The sequence below is a fragment of the Phycodurus eques genome, chromosome 5 (genome assembly GCF_024500275.1).
Source record: "Phycodurus eques isolate BA_2022a chromosome 5, UOR_Pequ_1.1, whole genome shotgun sequence".
NCBI classification, from domain to species: domain Eukaryota; kingdom Metazoa; phylum Chordata; class Actinopteri; order Syngnathiformes; family Syngnathidae; genus Phycodurus; species Phycodurus eques.
This window is the reverse complement of record NC_084529.1, coordinates 32,024,264-32,037,303: the sequence shown is the minus strand read 5'-3', so window position 1 is coordinate 32,037,303 and position 13,040 is coordinate 32,024,264. Positions and strand designations below refer to the sequence as shown.

The 13,040-nt window shown below is 42.0% G+C and overlaps 1 protein-coding gene across 2 annotated transcripts; it reads right to left on the bottom strand.

The window, feature by feature from the left end:
- Window positions 1–358: 358 nt before the first annotated feature.
- On the bottom strand, window positions 359–13,040 carry dyrk4 (dual-specificity tyrosine-(Y)-phosphorylation regulated kinase 4). 2 transcript variants are annotated; one of them, XM_061677155.1, is made up of 14 exons: window positions 12,711–13,040; window positions 10,451–10,528; window positions 7,857–8,012; window positions 7,441–7,591; window positions 7,080–7,243; window positions 5,515–5,651; window positions 5,290–5,430; window positions 4,652–4,790; window positions 4,322–4,403; window positions 3,271–3,443; window positions 3,092–3,152; window positions 2,616–2,745; window positions 2,336–2,517; window positions 359–1,623 (listed from the first exon to the last, which is right to left on the bottom strand). In XM_061677155.1, the coding sequence occupies exons 1-14, from the start codon at window positions 12,729–12,731 to the stop codon at window positions 1,367–1,369; spliced, it is 1,872 nt and encodes a 623-aa protein (XP_061533139.1). In that variant the 5' UTR covers window positions 12,732–13,040; the 3' UTR covers window positions 359–1,366. The 2 variants fall into 2 exon arrangements, with proteins under 2 accessions (XP_061533139.1, XP_061533140.1); XM_061677156.1 differs by having other exon boundaries at window positions 7,857–8,009.

Genomic DNA, 13,040 nt, shown 5'->3' with positions numbered 1-13,040 from the left:
GCTGTGGTCACAGTTGTATACTCCAGGTCAATAACATTGAAGGTGGGGAATCGTAATTTGTAGTTTGGGTGTGAAATTTGTGTTTTGTGACGCCACTCCTGGAACCTTTCTGATACACCTCGTAAATGGTGAATTATAACCATTAGTCGTACTACTTCACTAATAATTCCACCTACTAATAATAACTAGTTGACTGGTTTGCTCATACATACCAAAAAAAAAAAAAAAAACAGTTGTAAAGTGTATGTCTGACTTTTTCTCATTTTTATTTGATAAACAAAGTTCAGCTCAAACATTGCTTTTGGGATCGACAGTGCTGAAGAGTCCGGTCTCATTATTGAGTTCATAGACGCAGGTATATGAAATAATATTTTATTCTTGCATAAAATACATGAAAACTATTCACTTTTTATATGTTATGTTCAATCTCCTCCATTCTATTAGAATCTGTGATGGCTGGCCTGATTGTCACGAAGGGCACTGTTGTCTGTTTCAAACTGGACAAAAATCGCAAGACAAAAATCATCGACATTAAGATAAATAAGCATTTCACTGTTAGAAAAAAAGCATGGAGGTTTCTTATTGTACTGGACAAATCTAAGAATCCACCAGTTTCTAGTCCAGATTTACACACATCAGTAAAGTTCAAGATATCTAATACTGCAAGGCACAAACTAAGATTGTCTTTTAGTTTCTCGTGTCAAAATATTAGTACCACACATTCAAAATATTATCTTACAGTAACAATAAATAGATATTCTGTACTACACATATTTTGGACACAAAATACAATAACTAATCACAAATACATGATCATTGAGGTGCACATAGTTTCCTAATCATATACAAAACATTTGCTCAAACAAAAAAAATCTAATAATTAACAAGCGATATTTCTGCTTCAGTTAATCAGTAGATGACATTGTGTCTCTGTATACAAAACAGTTTTGGCTTGGCTTATATTCCAGACACACTTTAATAGTTAAACATGAGACGGATTGTAAAGGACAGGTGGGAATTTAAAAAAAGAAAAAGAAAAGAATTAGAATGTTCTCAGCAAAGATTATGCCCAATGAATAACAAGAATAAAAAAGGTTTAAACTACATTTTCTGAGCATTACCATGTGGCCGACAAACACATCCAAACATGACAAACAACATAACAACATACTGTCAGTGCTATATCTTCATGAATATTGAAACAAATGTTCATAATCATAATGGACCGGCCATTCTCCTTTGAATTGGCTCATACCATTTTAGTTTGTATCCCTGACTAATGAAGGGAAAAGCAGGTGCAAATCTCAGGACCCATTTAAGTTTCCCGTTTTCCTTTCCTTGAATGAAGCACAGCTCTCTTCTGCTCTTACTTCATTATATGAGGCAAACACCGAGAGAGCACGAGGCTCTCTTGGACCTCTGTGCCCTTTTCCTCCTGAGGTTTGATGAAGATGTGAACAGGCCTCTCTAAACCCTCAAATTTCGAATCCTCAGTGTCACACACCTCGTCCTCCGCCGACGCCCCGATAGGCTGCAGACGTTCGCCCGGAGTCGTCTTTGTGCCTGAACTGTGTCTCTTCAGCTTGTCGTCGTCACTGTTTTCGTCGTTGCTGAACCTCTCCACTGTACCATGACAAGAAATGATATTAGATCCCTGCTTTATAAGGAAATAATACGTTTGGAAAATTGCATAGCCTACTGTATTCTTGGAAAACGTATTGCAGTGGAACCACTGAGGTGGAACACAATCTGTTCCCGGGATGCTGGTTGACAACCCCGTATGGCTTTTGAAACATTTAACCCATAAGAAATAATGGCAATAACACCAATCCTTTCCAAACCATCTTCACACCGTTATTAACCGTACAGGCAATGTCCTAAGTAACATTTGAAGATTCTTAATGGTCTTACAACTGTAAAAAATAAGTTAACCACTGCTAGCATGAATAGTTTAAAATCATTCAAACACAATCATCATTTTAATGAAACGGATTGATGGAAATTGAATGATTCACGTCACAGATGCACCACACCCAGTTGTTTTTTTGTTTGTTTTTAACATTTATAATTGTCTTCAAAGTGTGAGAAGATAACCACCACTACAAATATGACAAAACACTGAAGCTATATAATGTGACACAATGCTTTGAATTGGCGTTAGCTTATTCTACGCAACTTCCCTCCGCCTTCGGAATAAGTTCCCAAAAGCGTTGTGCTATGTCATCAGGTGTAGCATTAGTTTTCAAGGAAGTTTGTCGTACAACTCTAAATTGTGCCATGTAATGAGCGTTGGACTTGAGAGGTTCCACTTGCAGTATTGCTGAAAAGTACTCACCGGATTTGCCGTTAGCTCGTTTGCCGTAATTGTCGTCACCATTTTGCTCTGTGGCTGTCACACTGTCTGTAGGCTTCTTCCCGGATGATTTGGTTGTAGGCTTCACCTTGTTGAATTTCCCCTCCAGGATCCAGTCATGCTGTAAACCCTCATCCGGTGTCATCCGTTTAGTTGGATCCCAACTGATAGGCACGAGGGAGAAGACAAGTGTTTATTAACGGCAGTGAAATTAAAGTGGTCCGTTTTGAAAAACTGAACCAGAGCTAAACCATGAACATACGTGAGGCAGCGTGTGATGAAGTCTAAGAATAAAGCATCGTTTGTCTTCAGTGTAGTTGACAGCTCCTTGGAATTGGGTCTTCGTTTCTTCCCCTTACTATTGGTAGTGTTTCTGGGATTTCCTTTTGAGTCTGAACATAAATACAAACAGAGCTAATTACTGGTTCCGAACACTACGCCCCCATAAATAAATCCTATAATCTTTGTTACATTCTCACCTAGTGGCACAAATACACATTAAATTACAGTACTTGGAAACCCATCGCTTCAACAAGACAATTAGTGGAATAAGGCTTTTGCGACTACTCCTATTATCATTTTTTCCCGATTGGCTGGCTTATTGTCAGCCACTAAAGTTGCTAATATTTTTGCCTGACAAAGTTTACATCGAATAAATGTGAACAGCGGCTTCTTGTATGATCATCACAGTCCTATCCACTAAAAGGTGAAGCAAAGAAGGTGAGGATGACTTCTTACCAAAAAACAATCTCCTCCTGGATGCCGACTGAACAAAATCATTAGGAGGCATTCCAAGAAGCTGCAAACAGAAAGGAATGAGATGACTTCAGCGTAATGAATCAAACACTCTACCGAACAACCCGAGCAAAATCGGTAATGTACAGTGAATGTGAGAAAGTGTTGAATGACATGCGCACCTCCATGATGCATGCTATCTGCTCCACTTCACTCTCCCCAGGGAAGAGAGGGTACCCAGTGTGGAGCTCAGCCAGGATGCAGCCCAGACTCCACATGTCAATGGCCACGCTGTAGGGGTGACCCAGGATGACCTCTGGGGAGCGGTAGAACCGGCTCTGGATGTAGGTGTACACTACAGTGGATGGGGTGAGAAGAGCTCATATTTACTTCACTTGCTCAAAGTTCTCATCTGATTAAAGAAGCCTGTTTCTATATGTTGAATCTTATTGAGTTGCATAGTTACTGTGATGTATGTTCGATGTTTTGTCTTCCAGTCTTTTGATTATCGTACAATTACTGGGTGGCATGAATGTACCGCGAGTTACTCTGTGATTCTTTTTTATTGCATTGCTGTCGAAATGCACTGCATCCTTATCATATTTAACTATGACCCTTTTGATTTGATGGACACTTAAATCTTATAATACATAGTACAACTCATTTCAGTTGTGTTGCTTGCCCTCAGTGGATCTTGGCTGCGTAATACTACAATGAGGTCACTACCACATGTCTGAATAGAATCTGGCAACATCTGGTAATGTGTGAAGGTCTCCAGGAAAAAGACTCTTCATAATGAGAGTAAGACCCCATGTCGAAGGATCCGAACGCGCCGTCGCTGCGAATGCCGCCACGAGGACCAATCAGAGCAAAGCTGTTTTTCGTATTCAGATTAAGAATAACAGTGTTCCAATCAGAGCAAACCTTATTTACATATTGAATATTAGTGAGAAATCCGTCCGTCTCATCGGCCTGGCATAACAGTCCAATGAAAATAGCTTGAAAAAGGGCATCCTGGGCATTGACTACCCCAATGATCTTGCAAACCTGCTAAAAGTACATTAAAGATTGTGAAAACAAATGATGGCATGGGACCTTGAAGGCATAATGTTGTTGGAACAACCTTTGTATTGCATGTTGTTAAATTGTGCACAATGTGCAAGGGTACCTAATGAAGTGTCCAGTCAGTACAATTTGGCATATAGAAGCACACGTGCAGCCATATGCTCTCACCTCTTTGCTGTTCGTAACAGCTTGATCCAAAATCGACCACCTTGATGTTTCCTGGTCCTCTCTGAGACAAAAGGATGTTCTCCTATTGAAGAAAACCTTTTAAGTTTCTCTTCCACAGCTGTGTTGTATAACTATACAGTTCCACAAGATGGCACAAATGTTCTTCTTCTACTATTACTACTACTACTACTCCGACTAAACTATCTTCACAGGCTATGGTGAGCAGGGCAACAAAAAAGTAGCTCATTTAATTGTGTCTTTATCGTATTTTTATTCCAGTTTCATATTCTGTACTAAGATACAACAATCTGGTTCGGCATGAGTCAATACCGGCTTGAGGTCGCAGTGTATGATCTTTTCTCTGTGGAGCATCTGCAGGCATCTGAGCAGAGCATGGGTGAAGCGACGGATGAGAGCCACACTGAAGCCCTGGAAGTTGTTCTTTTTGATGAGCTCATACAAGTTCACCCTGACAAGAGAAATGAGCCACCGCAAATTGGTAAGCTGGAATTGCTTGAAAATTGTCACCATTTTTTGGAGTGCCTTTATTAAAGTTCCAAACATTTTTGCACACTTTACACCTTTAGTAGGGTCCCCTTTACTTGGGAATAAATCATGATTGTGCCAGCAATGTGCTCCTGCTATCTGTTGCAATGAGGTTGCGCTATGGATGGTGTAATTGGAGCCTCTGCACCATGAAGCAAGAAGGGGTAAGAGATAGGGCTCTAATCAAGGAATGCAAGACATGGTGGCGTCCTCAAAACGTCCTCCATTTAAAGGGATAAACAAAACTGTGCCTACGGTACACACTAATCACTTAACCCCTGATTCTTTGAAGTCACATAGTGACATCAATGTGATAACTCCTTGCTAAGGGGAAGGGTGCTGAAACATGATTAGCCAGATTTTGTTCCAAGTTTTTGTGGATGTTGAGAAGCAAAAAAAAAAAAAAAAGAGCATGTACCAACCCGAGAAGCTCAAAGGAGATGCAGAGGTGATTTCGGAAGTAGAAGTACTCCTTCATGTGGATGACGTTGTGAACGTTGTCTTTGTCTTTCCTCTTTATCACATCCAGAATCTTCAGCTCAACTAAAGCTTGGTGATGAAACCTGGAGACCAAATAATATGTTGACTTGCATTTTTTACCACTGGCCACTTTATACAAGAGTAAAATAGACTTTCCCAACTTGCACCTCTTCTTGTTGCGGATCATCTTAACAGCTACAAGTTCGTTGGTCTTGTGGTCCAAGCATTTCAGAACCTGCCCAAAGGAGCCTTTTCCAATCACTTCAAGTACTTCAAATCTGTAGGCGATGTGGTCATGCAGTACCTGGAACAACAAAAGACTTTGATGAGCGCTCCGCTTGACTGACTGGAAGCATTTCATGCCGACAAGCTGCTTATATAGAGGAAAGGCGGACGTGACTGAGGACAGCGTGCGGACGTTAAAGGGGGAAGGTTGCGCGTGAAAGAGGACGCTAAAGGCGCGCCCCCAGTAGGTGTATACTTCCGGTATGTGCATTGTGCCAAACAACATCAGTTTGGCTAAGGACCCCCGAAAATGGCCCCTACGAAGAGACACGCTTACGAAGCACAGTTTAATCAGTTAAGCGGAGGAACATGGGAATCGAGCAGCCGCGCGAGAATTCAAGGTCAACGAATCCACGGTTCGCAAGTGGAGGAAGCAGGAAAACGTCGGCATCATTGCCGAACAGCCCCCCGGCAACGAGACTGACTGCGACAATGACGAGAGGGAACCCGGCGTGTTTGTTGGAGAACTTGCCCAGCTGTTCATTTCGGATACAGAAGATGAGGACTTTAATGGATTTGTGGATGAGGATTGATCCAAAAATAACGTGAGTACATTGTTAAATACTTCGATAAAGTACAACCGAACTCAGTTTTGCTCCCGCTGCCTTTTTAAAAACATACGCTAGCATGCATGCTAGCATATGTTTTAGCGTGCATGCACGCTACCGTATGTTTTAAGCTAGCGTATGTTTTACCATGCCTGCGCCCAATAATGCGGTGCGCCCGATGTATGTGTTAAATACCGAAATAGACCCCGTCACTGAGACTGCGCCTTTTAATACGGTGCGCCTTATGGTCGCGGAAATACGGTACTTTCTATGTGTATATACACGTATACAGTAATAGCACCCTAATATTGGCATGTGAATTCATAAAGATAACTGACAAATTGCACTATGACTCTTAATTTTCCAGAAAACCTACTCGTGTACAGTATGTTTATGCATGAATGTAATGCTAACTTTATGTTACATATACTGTAATACTCACTTCTCAGTTCCACCAAATCGGAATTCTTCATCTTACGAAAACATTTCAGATGATTATACGCTTCCAACTTTGTGAAAATAGTTTCGGGAATGCCATTTTCTGTCATGTTTGAGCAGAAAAGTCATACATTTTTGGATGAATGTAGTGTGGCACAATTTCAGAGCCTTGACTTCAGTCCCTTCAAACATCTTTGGGATGAAGAATGATTGTGAGCCAGGCTCTCCCTCAGAAAGTGTTCCAAGAAAAGTGGAAGTTTCGAAAGCTTCAGTCTTAAATCATACCCAGATGCAAACAATACACCAATTCAACGTGTTTTGCCCAACCTAGAGCTCAGCTACAATGTTTGGAAATCATTTCTAGCACCATGCAAAATTCCTCACATTTTGGACATGTTTTAGAGAGATGTTATTTGGGCATCTAAAGGTTAAAGATCATCTCGATAATATCAGAACATTACCCTGATGTAGCTCCCATGTTCATCATCATATCCACAGTTCTGCGGTGCATCTCGGGAACCCTCTATCTTCTGAGAGCACAGCCCGTGGAACCAGATCTCTGCGTAGTCCATTATTTCCTCCTTCTCAAACTCTGTCAGACGATCTTGGAAGTTGTAGATTGAGTCTGTTAGCAGGTACGAAGAGGAGGAGGAGGAGGAGGAGGAGGATCATATGAGTCATGTTATCATATTGATGGAAGAGCAGAGGACGGTGAGCAGCGTCGTGGTGCAAACATGCTATTCTCTACCATGAGTCTAGGATTAAGGTTAGATAAGAACTTTGGAGTATGTAATGTTTTTATTGTGCTCCATGAAAACATACCTGAAGGAGACATCGGTAGCCTGCGACCCTCGGGTGCCTTTTCTTTATTCAGCCTGTTGCTGAAGAGTTTGGTGTTGCGAGACACTGATATTTTAGCCATGGCTGCACCAAATCGCACGGTGAATTGCTGAGTGGGCTTCTGGCTCTCAACCTGTTCAAGGACATTCAGATTTCAGCTCTGTCTCATCTTACTTATCCACACTATTAAAAGAGCCTACAGTTGCATGTCCATGACTAGTTACGAGTTCGACACAGTGACCGTCAAGACGTTCCACAGCAAACACACAGTACCTAAATCAGTCACCGAGCCGTGACTAATATTATCAACAACTGAATGTAAAATGCGTAGTCCTTTTTGCTACTTATCAGAAAGATCATGATACTGGATTAAAAAACGGAATTTATGAGATCCTTACTGTGTTTGTTTGATAGTAGTTCTGGACCCCCTGATTGACAATTTGGGGCAGCATGTGGTCAGACTGCTGCTGGTGCTGATTCTTGGCATTACTGACCACCACCTGGACTACCGGAGGCTCGAGCTGAGGCAAAGTTCCTACTCCTGGGCCAAACTGCTGTAATTAAAAACAACTGTTTTACTAACAACGTCACCACAAGATTAAATGAAACAAACAACAACAACGAAGTAACTCAAAAAAGTTGAAAATACAGTCAATAAACTGCAATAATTGAATAGAACGGGTCACGTGTGGAGAGGTTTTTTCTTGCTTAACTTTACAGCTATATATAGTATCTAATGAAACAACCTCTAAATAAAGACAGAAATCAATCTCTACAATGAAGATGTACCTATTCACCAAATACAACACAGTTGTAAACACAAAAGAAGTAGAGTGGGTCAGCGAGTGTGACCTATAAATGAACGATATCTTTTTTACACTGTCCTTACATGCCTGTCACAGCCTCTTTCATCGGTATGTCTTTGTGTTGGGCTGATCGCTTTTTACTTTGTGGCTCAGGTGATCAGAACCCCCAGCAGGGAGCGGCTGGAGTTACCCAGTGTAATGGGGACAAGGTCCTATAGGTCCTGACGAGGCCATGTCCTGGCGCTGTCTCTGGGGGCTTTGAGGGGGAGAAGAGCAGTAACCTGCTCCTCTCTGGCTGCCATCTGGCAAACTGTGAGAGCTGATGGGTAAAATTAAACCCCTGTCCAATGCCAAGTGTGCTAGGAAGAATTCGATGTCATAAAGATGCATATCAGTGTCACGGCGGGAATTACAGAGCAAATTTAGGACATGCCTTTATTTACTTAGCTGCCATTCCACAATTATGTCCGGTGAGACTAACATTGTCCTGACATACTACCGTAATTTCTCGTGTATAATACGCACCCCCAAAGTTGACCTCACAATTCTCGAAAACCCTTCTACCTATGTTTAATGCATTTTTACAATGCATGATTTTGCTTCTACCTATATGATCAAAACATTAAGTATTATCTGTATTTTGTTACTTTTTAAAAATAATTATTCTGAAGTTAAGCACTTTATTTGAACACGTAATTATTTGTATTTACTTGGTCTTATTTTGTAATTCACAGCCCTACTTTTATTTAGTAAATGAGAAAACACACAGTTGTGCTCATACGTTTGATTAGCGAGGCAGAATTTGTAAGATGGGTACAATTCTTTAAAGAAAACATTAAGGGCCAGGTGAAACACATTTCATTTTATTTGAATTGGATTCAAATTAAACGGTCACGCATTTCCGAAAAGCATAATCATTAAACAAAACATAACCATAAAGAAATGAATGATGGGTGTTGTTCAGTCATCAGTCGTATTTTAAAATGACAATATTTCATTAATTCTGCCAGGGTATGTACACTTATGAGCACAACTGTACATATATGCAGTCATACGTACCCCAGTCATATTGGAATGAAGGTGTAGGCTACACTTTTTTCATAACCCTTAGGTGGCAGTGGCATATTAGAGTGAAAGTGTACACCTTTCTCATAACCTCTAGGGGGCGGTGGAATATTGGAATGAAAGTGCACAGCTTTTTCTTAACTATCTTAACTAAGATGGCGGCATACATTTATAAAATTTGAAAGTTTTTTTCCATTTTCCCCTATACCTATGTACAATGTGCACTATTGACTTTTGACCATTTTGACCGCGCTGATGTCACTGCGGCTACCCAGCGCGCAGTTTGCCTTTGTACACGAGCGCAACCCACGCGAGGTGTTTTGAAAATGTGCTGCAGTTCTCCCCCAAGTCGGGGGTGTTGCTACGGCTGGTATAGAACAGCGCGATACAAGTGACAGCCCATTTGCAAGTGTAAAAGTAGTGGAGATCACCATATTTAAAAAGGGTTATTCGCTTTAAGTAGCGCTGATGGTTTTCACCATTGAACATTTGGGTGTGACCACCGAAGGCGCAAGTTTGAAGTGATGGAATTGGAAGTGTTAGTGGAAGACAAACAAACATTACTGCGGAATCTGTCGCTTTGATACTTTTGGTGACACCACCAACAGCATAACAGCCATATATAACAGCCATATTTAATTTGCCCATCCTTTGTAACATTGTGTTCATAACTTGGGAGGACACACCAGAAAAACTGCTTTGGGAGAGGCACAAAGTGCTGAAATAATCCAGACGCAAGGAGTTGATGCAGAGTTGAAAGACGTTTTGTCACGTGTGACTGGCTCCAAGTCAGCCTTTAGATCATTCAGAAGCTCCAAAATCACATTGCTGAATAGATGTTATGCCAAAGTATTTTTTGTTTCTGGCATTTCAAAAAATGTTTACATGAATGGAAAAGATCCAGTCTCCCAGTCGCCTCTAATGTTTCACCTGCTTTTCAGATGCGGTGTATAAAGATGCCCGATCAGCCCTCGCAATATGTCTCCGGTTTGATGAATCGAATTGCACGTGCTAAATTCATCTATTTGCACGTACTATCGCAAATGAACTGTGTGGCAATCTTGTGCATTGTATTCATATATTTAAGTTGCCGCAGCATCTTGCAGAGGTTAAAATCTGACCTGTAAGCAGGATCGGTTGGTCCCAAGACGACTGCCCTCTGCTTGCTGTCTGTGAGGGAATGCCTCCGGGGGTGACGTCTGCAGGAGGAAGAATAATGTTTAAAGCACACGACTAGACAGTTAAAGCAAATCTTTTTTGGCAGAGCGGAAATGGGGCAACAGTGAATTTGAAAGTCACACACAATGTCAGGAATCCTTTAACACCTCAAAAGATGAAAACAGTGTTGAGGAAATTGCTTCTCATATTTATTCTCTAGTCACACACACACACTCACACACACAAGCACACGCGCGGCCGCCCGCCCGCCCACCCACACACGGCGGCCGGCCGAGCAAGATTGTTACCAAAAATAATGCAGTGAGATCTAAAAATCTATGACTTGTGTAAAAACCCAGCCACAAGCAATCTCGCTCACATGCTGCACCTTTTCCTCCTGGTTTGCAGGGTCTGAACATGTGCACGTACGTCCGTGCGCTTGCCAGCGGATGTACACGTGTATGCTCGAATGTGGTCGACAGAAGCAATCTGTCGTCAAAAGCAACGGACTTTCACGTTCTATAAAAAGGAACTGGGGTATTTGGGATGAATCCCTTTGGATACCAATCTGGCTGGCACGTGCCTTTTTAATCAGTGTGTGAGCCTGTGTTGGCTCCATATGGGTGAAATAAAGCTTAACCCCGTTCGGAGAGACAGGCTGATCCCCCTACCTTCCCAGAGTGGGAAGGAAAGGTGAAGCCGGGATCAAAACACTTGCTCTAATCTAAATCTAAATCTAAATCGTCTCCCGTGTTAGTGAGGCAAACATAACATGAGAGATTCATCGCAAAAGGATCTTCTGGACTCGATGAACGAGTCCAAATGGATGATCTGAAAGTAAACGAGGGTGCCCCGGAAGGGCCTGTCGGCTTCACTCTCGCCGTTCGGTCGGATAAAACCGCGGGTGGTCTTCACGGTAGTCATGTTACAATCTGAGGTAGGGGGGCATGTAGGTCACTGTGGCAGATTGACATAAGAACTCACCTGGCTGGATGAACTGACGAATGAATGTTGAGCTTGTGGAGCCATATGGCGTCACGTGACAAGATGCCAAAGTACTTAACAATGACTGTAAATGCTTTCCATTCATCTCATTGAACACCGTCCATTGGAAACCCCAAACTCCTCTTTTTTTTTTTTTTTTTGTTTTCTCGCGTGACTGACTCATCAGACCACGGCACCTTGGTTTTTCTTTGTTCGTGCGCTAAACACATTAAGCCAGTCGTTCCCGGCACGAGTGTGCCGTGAGAGATCATCAGATATTGTCCAATTTTCACTCAAGTGATTATGCTATTGACAAAAAGCTTCAGGCAGAACAATTAAATGCTCTACCGCAAGGCAGACGGTACCAACATCATTTGTGTGTCATGAGTTTTGACTTTCTTGTTTGGTGGTATGCTGTAAGATGTTTGTCATGTAAAATATTTGCAATTTCTCAATACAGCGCGGCAGACGCTGAACTAAACTAGATGCATGTGTGCGATGAATCAATGTCGCCGTGTTTTGTGGGTGGAATCATTGAAAATCCCAAATGGAGGCCCATCCCGGCAGGAAGCTTTGCCTCCGTGTGACCCTCACGGTCACTCGGTCAGAGGGTCAGCACACGGAGCAAATGCCGGGTAACTTCAAACCGCTTTGGAGATTTGGCCTCGCCAACGGTTGAACAGTGATATTCGAAGCAACGACTGAAATAGAAAGGCACCTGATTTTCCAGCACGTGCAAACACAATTTGCATTTTATGGGGAATTTGGGGATGGCGAATGGACCATATGTAACATTATGCAAATAATATTGAGTTTATCATCACAACGGATGCATCCTGGGGTGTTCTCGAAATCATACTGATTCAGCGAGTTCACGAGCGACAGTGTAGCAAATTATAGACTTAGTGGCCACAATATTAGAGGTACGGAGCACGTTCGTAATCCAGTGAGCCTTTGCAAATATTCCATGTTAAATGATAGCAAATACATATTTTCGAGTATTATCTGTCTGTCGCTAAGTAAAACATGATTCCGAAGTATTGTAGGTAGTATATGCAACTTTTAGCTCAGAATTTGTAGCTGTAAATTGTTACCTATGTGTGACCTCAGGACCGATAAAGACATATCTGTAATAGAAATGTACTCATTAGAACACCTTGTAATGAGCTTGAAACCGATATGTATAATGCGAGTACAATTTGATCACTATTGAGTGGTAATACAAACAGGTTTCCTCACCTTATTTATCTCTGGCAACATGATAACAGTGTGAGTCTTAAAAAAATAAAATCATCATAATAATAAATCTTTATAGAACCCAAAGAAAAAGAGGCATCGTATCCAACTCAGCCAGGAGTGTCCAATGGCGAGTCGGAAGGGGTCGGAGCCACAAATCCCCCAAAACAAGCGCACTCCAGGTTTTACGCGCACTGCCGGCGTCACCGGTGCAGATTAGCGCGAGCGGCGAGCTGTTGTCGGCTCGGCCCGGCGCATAAGGAGCCACCTGGTCGGGTTTTCTGCCGCGGACAGCTGGGGACGTCCCGATATAGTCCGACGCGCACGTGCGTC